The 10,394-nt window shown below is 33.6% G+C and overlaps 2 protein-coding genes across 8 annotated transcripts in view; one reads left to right on the top strand and one right to left on the bottom strand.

The window, feature by feature from the left end:
- The window catches only part of LOC120416243 (uncharacterized), a 77,929-nt gene that overhangs the window by 50,656 nt on the left and 16,879 nt on the right, over positions 1-10,394 (bottom strand). The window lies entirely within an intron of this gene.
- The window catches only part of LOC120416238 (armadillo segment polarity protein), a 66,655-nt gene that overhangs the window by 38,466 nt on the left and 17,795 nt on the right, over positions 1-10,394 (top strand). For all 7 annotated transcript variants that reach the window (XM_052706209.1, XM_052706214.1, XM_052706215.1 and 4 more), the window contains one exon: positions 5,362-6,998. In XM_052706209.1, the coding sequence (XP_052562169.1) occupies positions 5,362-6,998 (1,637 nt within the window). The remainder of the gene's footprint in view (positions 1-5,361; positions 6,999-10,394) is intronic.

Below are 10,394 nucleotides of genomic sequence, written 5' to 3' on the forward strand. Positions count from 1 at the left end.
CAAGTCAAATTTAGAGTCTAGGTCTTATTTAGAGACCAAGTCAAACTTTGAGTCCAGGTCCAATTTAGAGTCCAAGTCAAATTTAAATAGCAAGTCAAGTCAGTTGAATTCAAATTAAGAGTCCAAGTAAATTTAGAAGTTCAAGTCAAATTTAGAGACCAAGTCAAATTTAAAGTTCAAATCAAATTTAGAGACTAGGTGATATTTAGAGTCCAAGTCAAACTTTGAGTCAAGGACAAATTTAGAGAATAACTTATTAAAGAATCAAATTAAAATTTGGAAGTTCATCCCCAAGTTGAAATTAAATACGCGTCATATTAGGCAAATCCAGACTTCAAGTCAAATTTAGTTATTAAGTCAAATTTAGAGACTAAGCCAAATTGAGACCCGGGCAGACGGTAATAACAAAATTTATGCCATTTCAATAACAAATACTGTTAAAATAGCAGAAAGTGTTATGGAATCTTCTTGAAATACTAATTTTTGCATAAGGTTTCAATAACAGTTAATGTTATCAAACAAAATTTGTTATTGGTCTGATATTGGTTGAAAGCCAAAACAACTTTGAAATAACATTTTTTGTTATGGATGAATACCTTCAACTGTTATTGGGATGATCGGATTAGTTGTTAAAATAACACAAAATAATAACAGAGATTTGTTCGAAGAATAACTAAAAGTGTTATTAGTCTGTTATTACAATAATAATCCAATAACAAAAAAATCATAACGATGAATAACATATCTTGTTATAAATAACATAAAATGTTATTGGCCAAGTATTTTCAAATATCAAAAAATGTTATTCCCAAGTTATTTCCGTCTGCTCGGGGAGTCAACGTAAATTTTAGTGTCCAAGTCAAATAAAGAGTTGCCCGAGCAGACACTTTCTGTTATTTTAACAATATTTGTTATTGAAATGGCATTAATTTAATTATTACCGTCTGCCCGGGTGAGTTTAAATAAATTTTAGAGTCTATGTCAAACTCAGAGACCAAGTCCAATTGTAAGTTCAAGTCAAAAACAGGGTGACACCTCAAATCCCATTTTCAAATTCCCGACTTTTCCAGAATCTCAAATAATAGGCATTTCTTATGTACGATTTCAAAGCTAAAACTCTTTATAAAAAGTCAATTCAATCATCGACCTTTTTTTCTAAAATAGATAAATTATTTCCTAAAAATATACTTCGAAACTAGAAGCAAATGATTCAGAGAGAAAACAAACAATCAGTCTTAAAAAAAACAAAACAGCCTAACAATATAATTTCTTTGTTTATTTTTTAAATTGTCAAACATAATGAAAATTAAAAAGGGAATAGCAAAAAATTAAAAACAACTGAATTTTAAATGTTTTTTATATTTTTTTTATCGAAGAGCGCTTTAAACATGATTACAGTTATCATTGTTTCTAGGTAGATCAAAATATCTAGAATTCGTTTAGCAAAAATTATCAGGTTCCCATTTTATTTTGTATTTTTCTTAACCAATGTGGATTTAAAAATTATTGGAAATAGCTTTATAAATATAGTTTAACATTTAAATATTAAAAATATTTACCTCGAAAAAAAAATAAACATACTCAAATTGAAATTGTTTCCAAAATTTCTTGCAATGTTACAAGATGAAACAGAATCATAGCTTTACTCTGGCCATAATCGTTGAAATTAAGTTTTATTTTCATATTGGTTTTCCAATAGCATTATTGTTGTTTAAAGTTAGATGTTGTTTGTTTGATAAACTATGTCAAAAATAACTTAAAATTATATGATTCATATTTTTTTTAGAAATTTGTGTCGAATGCTTGCCATGTTATTCAACCAATATTTATTGCCTCAAATAGGTTATAATAGTGAAAGGAACCATAAATTTAAAGTTAGTTGCTTAAAATAGTTGAGTGAAACTACAAAAAAATATAAAGTCATAGACAAGTATGCTTGGAATTCCCGACTTTTTGACAAAAATTCACAAATTCTCGACTTTTTCCCAATTTTACGCGGAATTTGTCAAACTCCCGACTTTCCCGATTTTCCGATATGAGTGGCCACCCTGTCAAAAAGAGACCAAGTCAAATTTAGAGTTTGAGTCCAATTGAAAATTTTAGGCGCATTTTGAGTTAAAGTCAAACTGGGAATCCAAGTAAATTTCAGAGTCCAAATCAAACTCAGAGTTCAAATTTAGAGTCCATGACAAATTTAGAGAACAAGTCAAATTGAGAGTTCAAGTAAATTTCAGTGTACAAGTCAATTTTAGAGTCCATGTAGCAACCATGTAGTAGTGTAGTTCAAGTCAAATTAAAGGTAACTTTTATATTCCAAGTCTAACGCAGAGTTCAAGTCAAAAAGAGTCCATGTAAATTTCAGCGTCCAAGTCAAATTTGTGGTTCAAGTCAAATTGAAAGTAAATTTGAGATTCCAAGTCTGATTCAGAGTCCAAGGAAATTTCAGATTCACAGTAAAATTTTAAGTTAAAGTCAAATTAAGAGTCCAAGTAAATTTTAGAGTCCAAGTCAAATCAAAAGGTAAATTTTAGAGTTCAAGTCAAATTTAGAGTCCAAGTCAAAAATTGTTCAAGCAAATTTCAGAGTCCAAGTCAAATTCAGAGTTCAAGTCAAATTAAAGGTAAATTTTAGAGTCCAAGTCAAATTAAAGGTAAATATTAGAGTTCAAGTAAAATTTAGAGTCCAAGTCAAATTAAAGGTAAATATTAGAGTTCAAGTAAAATTTAGAGTCCAAGTCAAAAATTGTCCAAGCAAATTTCAGAGTCCAAGTCAAATTCAGAGTTCAAGACAAATTAAAGGTAAATGTTAGAGACCAAGTCAAATTTAGAGTTCAAGTCAAAAAGAGCCCATGCAAATTTAAGCGTCCAAGTCAAATTTGTAGTTGAAGTCAAATAGAAAATAAATTTTAGATTCCAAGTCCAATTCAGAGTCCAAGTGAATTTCAGAGTCATAGTATAATTTTGAGTTAAAGTCAAATTAAGAGTCCAAGCAAATTTTAGAGTTCAAGTCATATTAAATGTAAATTTTAGAGTCCAAGTCAAAATTAGAGTCCAAGTCAAAAATAGTTCAAGCTAATTTCAGAGTCCAAGTCAAATTTAGAGTTCAAGTCAAATTAAAGGTAAATTTTAGAGTCCAAGTCAAATTTAGAGTTCAAATCAAATTAAAGGTAAATTTTAGAGTCCAAGTCAAATTTAGATTTCAAGTCAAAAATAGTCCAAGCGAATTCCAGAGTCCAAGTAAAATTCAGAGTTCAAATTTGGAGTCCATGACAAATTTAGAGACTAAGTCAAATTGAGAGTTCAAGTAAATTTCAGTGTTCAAGTGAAATTTAGAGTCCAGGTCAAATTTATTGTTCAAGCCAAATTTAGATTATAAGTCATTTTAGAATTCATTTCAAACTTGAAGTCCAAGTCCGATTTTGAATTTTGAATCCAAGTTGAATATTGAAATTTCAATTCAAATTTAAAGTTCATGTAAAATGCCTGAAAGTCAAATATAGAGTCTAAGTCAAATTTATAATTCATATTGAGATTCTAAATGCAGTTTTGAGTTGAAGTCAAGTTACTTAGAGAACACTCCAATCTAAGTCAAACAAGAGTTCAAGTCCAAAATTACGTTTTGTTTCTCCACTGATGTTCCGCGAAACTCTAGATTTCCCGATAGCAGCAACCCCTTCCCCCTATCCTCAAATTGTCGAGGCGTGTGCCGCGTACAACCGGCCATCCGTCCACCACAGGGCGCAATTGATCAATTTGCGCTGCAAAACGGTCGCTAAAAGAGGGACGACATTGGAAATATCAATTACTGTGTAATTACACAAGAGCGACCATATATTTCCCGAGAACGACAACTGTATTATGCCACACAGTGCGTAATCCCTCCCTCACCCTCTTTATTAAAGGGGACATTTTAAATTTTTAGGCTTAAATGTTGTCTGCTCAAATAATAAGGCACAAAACTTGAAACGGATCATGCTGATGAACATGATGATAATACCGATGACAAATAATACCCATTTTTTGGAAAGGGGTTGAAATTTGGAAAAAAAAGACGCGAGGGAAGAAGATAAAAGTAAATATTGAGGAAAACTATGTCATCCCACCCTATTAAATTCGGAGACGAGGGGTGCTGCCGTGATTGTGTCGCACGTGAGGACGCGCACCAGTCGGTGAAACGTGTCCATTTCAAGATTAACGCAATTTCGATGAGGACGAAAAACATGCGGGAGTCGCGCGCAGTGAAAGTGGGTTTCCCCCTCGAAGTATTCTTGGAAACCAGAAGTATAATGATGCACCCCTCGCCGTTAGCGTTTATTTGGTGCAAATTACTTGGGTCGTCGTGCTTCCTCTCTTTTTTTATTGTTGTTTGGTTATGTACGGGAAAAGGGCAAATTTGACAAACCGGAACTGGGTAAATATGAGGTTATGATGAGTGGAAAAATGGGATCATAATTGTGTCTCTTTTTTGGGTTGTGGGTACAATCAATTTGACACAGAAATGATATGTTGTTGTGAGATAACTTTATTTCTCGATTAAATTTTCAAAAGGTCCTATCTGCATAGGAAACCCATGAGGGATAAGTTGTTTTGAAAATTTAATCTAGATTTACTCGCATCTAGATGGCAGGGTACAATTTTGCTAATTAAAACGTCACTATTTTTTTTTACTTTCAAAACAAAACTTGATTTAGAAAAAGGTTTAAATTTAAAGTGTAGAAGTTTTTCAGTAATCATAGTAATCTAGTTTGTAGATTTCTGACGTTTACTTAGGGTAAATACGATGCTTCGAGACATGTACAAAAAAAGCACATTTTTGGGCGTGATTAATGCATATTTTGACATAAAGTCTAGCAATTGATGTAGCAAAAGCTGTGTGACATTTGTTGCAACATTTCTTTTGGGTGGGTTTAGACATTTAATTTTCATTATTTTTTTCGAGCAAAAGAAACTTGAGTGACGGCTTTCGCGAAACCCCTCACCATAATTGCTTCATTTATGCTTCATGAAAAATTCCTAAAGGACAACACACTGCACTGCGAAAACCGCAAGGTGCAAAACCTCCATCCCGGCAAATTATGTCATCAAAGACCGATCGTCGTTCCGGTCTGTAATTTGTCAACCGCACGGTAATGATAGGTTAGGTGCAAAACACGGCACGTCACAATAGGTACATTGCGATTCATCCCTTTCCGATTCGCGGGAATCGACGGTGACATGTTAATTTTTAGTCCTTTTCTAGAAAAACGCGTGTGTGTGTGTGTGTGTGTGTGACAACCTCCCCCTCGGAATGAGATCCCCCCACCCAAAAGCTGCTCATTTCCCGGATGAATTATTAATCGAACTTTCTTCTCCTCCTCCGCAGTGTCCCACAACCCGTACAACCCGTCGCCGGATATGCCGATGCCGTCGGCGAAGGAGCAAACGCTGATGTGGCAACAGAACTCGTACATCGGTGACTCCGGCATCCACTCGGGTGCGGTCACGCAGGTGCCCTCGCTCAGTGGCAAGGGCGACGACGACATGGAGGACGACCCGCTCATGTTCGACATGGACCAGGGCTTCTCGCAGAACTTTACCCAGGACCAGGTGGACGACATGAACCAGCAGCTGAGTACGACGCGCTCGCAGCGAGTCCGCGCGGCCATGTTCCCGGAGACGCTGGAGGAGGGCATTGAGATTCCGTCGACGCAGTTTGATCCGCAGCAGCCGACGGCGGTCCAGCGCTTGTCGGAGCCGTCGCAGATGTTGAAGCATGCCGTGGTTAATCTGATCAACTACCAGGACGATGCGGACTTGGCCACGCGTGCCATTCCCGAGCTCATCAAGCTGCTGAACGACGAGGACCAGGTTGTGGTGTCGCAGGCTGCCATGATGGTCCATCAGTTGTCCAAGAAGGAGGCGTCCCGTCATGCCATCATGAACAGTCCCCAGATGGTGGCCGCCCTCGTGCGAGCTCTCTCGCAGAGCAACGACCTCGAGACGACCAAGGGCGCCGTCGGAACGTTGCACAACTTGTCGCACCATCGTCAAGGTCTGCTTGCCATCTTCAAATCCGGTGGCATCCCGGCCCTGGTCAAGCTGCTCTCGTCCCCGGTTGAGTCGGTCCTGTTCTACGCGATCACCACACTTCACAATCTGCTGCTGCACCAGGACGGTTCCAAAATGGCCGTCCGCCTAGCCGGAGGTCTCCAGAAGATGGTGGCCCTACTCCAGCGTAACAACGTCAAATTCTTGGCCATCGTCACGGACTGCCTGCAGATCCTAGCTTACGGCAACCAGGAAAGCAAACTGATCATCCTTGCCTCAACCGGACCGAGCGAGCTCGTCCGCATCATGCGTTCGTACGACTACGAGAAGCTCCTCTGGACCACGTCCCGCGTCCTCAAAGTCCTCTCCGTTTGCTCCAGCAACAAGCCGGCCATCGTCGAAGCCGGAGGCATGCAAGCACTAGCAATGCACCTGGGAAATCCCTCCCAGCGTCTCGTCCAAAACTGCCTCTGGACGCTGCGCAATCTGTCCGACGCGGCCACCAAGGTCGACGGTCTCGAGACCCTCCTGTCCGGCCTGGTCACCGTGCTCGGCTCGTCCGACGTCAACGTGGTGACCTGCGCCGCCGGCATCCTCTCCAACCTGACGTGCAACAACCAGCGCAACAAGGTCACCGTCTGTCAGGTCGGTGGCGTTGAAGCCCTCGTCGGAACCATCATCAACGCCGGGGATCGTGAGGAGATCACCGAGCCGGCTGTGTGCGCCCTGCGTCACCTGACGTCGCGTCACCCCGAGTCCGAGCAGGCGCAGAACATCGTGCGCAATGGGTATGGGCTGCCAGTGATTGTGAAGCTGTTGAATCCGCCGTCGCGTTGGCCGTTGATCAAGGCCGTTATCGGGTTGATTCGTAACTTGGCGCTGTGTCCGTCGAATGCGGCACCGTTGAGGGAGAATGGGGCGATCCACCTGCTGGTGAGGTTGCTGTTTAAGGCGTTCCAGGATACGCAGAGGGTGAGTGTTGGGAAGTTGTAGCATGTTTACATGGTGTCAACTCTTCAATATTTCTATAATTTCTTTTAAGAGATAGTACGTATTTTTTCAAGCTTAATTTTTTTTTTTAATTTTGATATTGACGAAGAATTGATAATTTTGATTTCCACAATTTAAAGTTTTTCATGGTGAATCTTAAAATTTCTGAATAAAAAAACAGATTTTTACATTTTTGACTTTAAAAAAACTTTAAAAAAGTATTTTTTTTTTGTTTTTTTTACTGTCGATTTTTTTAAAAGAATTTTACAATTTTGGAATAATAAAATATTTTTTTTTTAATTTGGATTTTCAGAATATATAATGCTTTGATAACCGAATTTATATTTTAAATTGAGAATTCAATCATTTCAGCCATTTGAAACATTTGAAAATTTCATAATTTTGGTTCTTGGAAATTTTAGAATTTAGAATGCTATAATCTCAGTGTTTTAGAATTTGACAGTTTAAAAACTGAGTAAGCTAAGATCTCCAGATTTTAGAAATTCATAAATTTTAGAAATTTCAGAGTATGAAGCATTTAGAATTTAATGTTTTCAATTTGTTACTTTTCTGATCAAAATCCTGTATTTTAAGAATTTTGAAATGGTGAACATTACAATTTTAAATATGTTTTTTTTCAGGAACTTTTAGTTTTCTGAATTCAAGATTTGAATAAAAAGTATCTCAGATTTTTTAATTTGGGTAATATATTATATATATATATATATATATATATATATATATATATATATATATATATATATATATATATATATTATATATATATATATATATATATTATATATATATATATATATATATATTATATTCTATATATATATATATATATATATATATATATATATATATATATATATATATATATATATATATATATATATATATATATATATATATATATATATATATATATATATATATATATATATATAAATCTCAGAATTTGTAGATATCAAAAAACAAAAATGATTGTCGGAATTGACAATTTTGTAATTTAACATTGGCATTTTTGAAATTATTTTTTTCAATTTTTGAGAATTTCCAAAATAATAAAAATTTGCCTAGGTCTCTGAATTAAATAATAATAATAGTAAAAATAATCTCTATATTTTATTTTTTTAATTTAATAATGCTATCTCATTCTAGCATTTTTTGTCAGGCCACTTGTAGCTAGTTTTTTTTACTGACCGCCCGATATTTCAACCAACATATTTCGCAGGGACTCAGACAGTTCGATCTCGATCAGTTTTTAGTTAAATTATATTTTTTCACTATACTTAGAAAGTCTTGTGCTACACATTTTTGAGTTTATAAATTTTAGATGTTTCAGCATAAAAATAAATAAATTTTGAGTGTTCTTGTTATATATTTTTTAAATCGTGACATTTTTTTAGATTTTTTTTTATTTTAGAATTTTTAATATTTTTAAATGTTGGAATTTTTGAATTTCGGATTTTCAGAATGCTTTGATCTGTGTTTTTTTATTTGGCAGTTTGGTAATATGATATGTTATCAAATTTTATGAATTTAATATTTTGGAATCCATAGAATTTGAGAATTTCAGAATTTGATAATTTTAAAACTTTTGATGCTAAGAACTTTGATTTTCATAATTTTGAAATTTTAGATGTGTTAGAACATGAGCATTTGAAAATTAGGGAATCTAGAATTTAACAATTTTTTGAATAGCTATCGTTCTGATTCTATTTCAAACTCTTTTATTTTTTAATTTGTGAAAATGTGAACTTTTCAATTTTAAATATCTGATTTTTGAGGTTTTCAAATTCCTTTATTTTCAGTTTTCTGAATCTTTTCGGAATTACATAATCTTTAATTTTTTCTTAAAATCTTAATCTTAAAATTATAAAATTTTGAAATTTCAGAATTAGGATTGCTTTGATCTCAGAATTCTAAAATTTTATAATTTTGTAAATTCGAGAACTTAAAAATATAAATTTGTAATCATAGGATTTCAAAATTAGGAATTCGAAAATCTCACAATTTTAGAATTTAATGATTCGATATTTTTTTTATTTTCGAATTTTAAAATTCAGATTCAAGAAATCAGAATGCTATGTTCTCAGAATTTAAGAATTAGTTTTGAATTTCTGAATTGGGTACTAAAACCCTAAATTTGTAAACAAGATTAAAAACCATTTCTGATCACTTTTTTTCACTTTAACGCAAGAAAAATATTGACAAGACCACATTTTTTCGATGGATCAACTATGGTCCCCTTGGAACGAACTGTCAAGTAGGACCTTTTCTGTCAAGAAGGGCCGTGAAGTAAATTTTATAAAATTGAATTAAAAATTATATTTTAAATCCTTTGCGGTCGCTTAAAGGGTCATTGTACTCAGAAAAATAAGCTCTTTCGCTGTAATCAATAATATCAGCAATCTAAGCTTCATTTAAGCACCCAATTTATAGTTTTTCTGAATCCAAAAATTTTATTTATTTATTTTGGAAATTTTGAAATTCGGAATTTGAAAAAAATCTGAATTTATGAAGTAAAAAATTGTTCTAAGTTTCAGTAATTTGAATTTTATAACAATAATTTTGTTTTATTTTTCTTGCAAATTTAGGAATTCTAAAATTTCTAAATTTCAAATTTGTGTTATTTTTGAAATTTTAGTTCATAATTTTCGAATTTAAGACCGTCAGAATTATAAAATTTTAGAATTACAGGGTTTTAGAACTTCAGATTTTTCAGAAGTTTAGAATTTAAGCATTTGGAACATTTTTGAATTTTAAAATTGTAGAATTAAGAATGCTTCGATCTCAGAATTTTAGAATTTTATATTTGAATACAATTTGAGAATTCTATAATTTTAGAGTTCAGATTGCAGCAGCATTTTAGAATTTATTTTTAGTCTCTAGTTTTAATTTCTTTATTTTCAATTTTCTGATAGTCACAATTTGAGATTTTTTTTTAAATTTTTAGAACGGCTTATATTTTTACACTTTACTATTATTGCAGTGGTTCAGACTAGTTGTCTTCAGAAAATTGGTTGAAAATTGGAAGTGGCAATTTTGGCCAAGTTTTTAAAAATCCAACTTTCAAGGAACCTTTTATTGGTTTTATTTTTGTTTATTTGTTAACTTTTTGTGGATGTTAATCTAATTAAGTAAGTATATTTTTTTTGAAAAAATAATTTTCTATAATTTTAGAAGAATTAAAAAATTCTTTGTTTTGTTTTTCTGACATAAGTTGATGAACCAATCTGATAATATAAATTCAAAATTTAGCAATGTCAGGAAGAAGTGAATAAAAAACAGTTTGTTGTTATCAAGATTTGTGTAGACACCATGCATCAACTGAAAACCGACTAAAAATTAAATTTTATTTTTCTCTCC

The sequence above is a fragment of the Culex pipiens genome, chromosome 1 (assembly GCF_016801865.2).
Source record: "Culex pipiens pallens isolate TS chromosome 1, TS_CPP_V2, whole genome shotgun sequence".
Classification (NCBI taxonomy): Eukaryota; Metazoa; Arthropoda; class Insecta; order Diptera; family Culicidae; genus Culex; species Culex pipiens.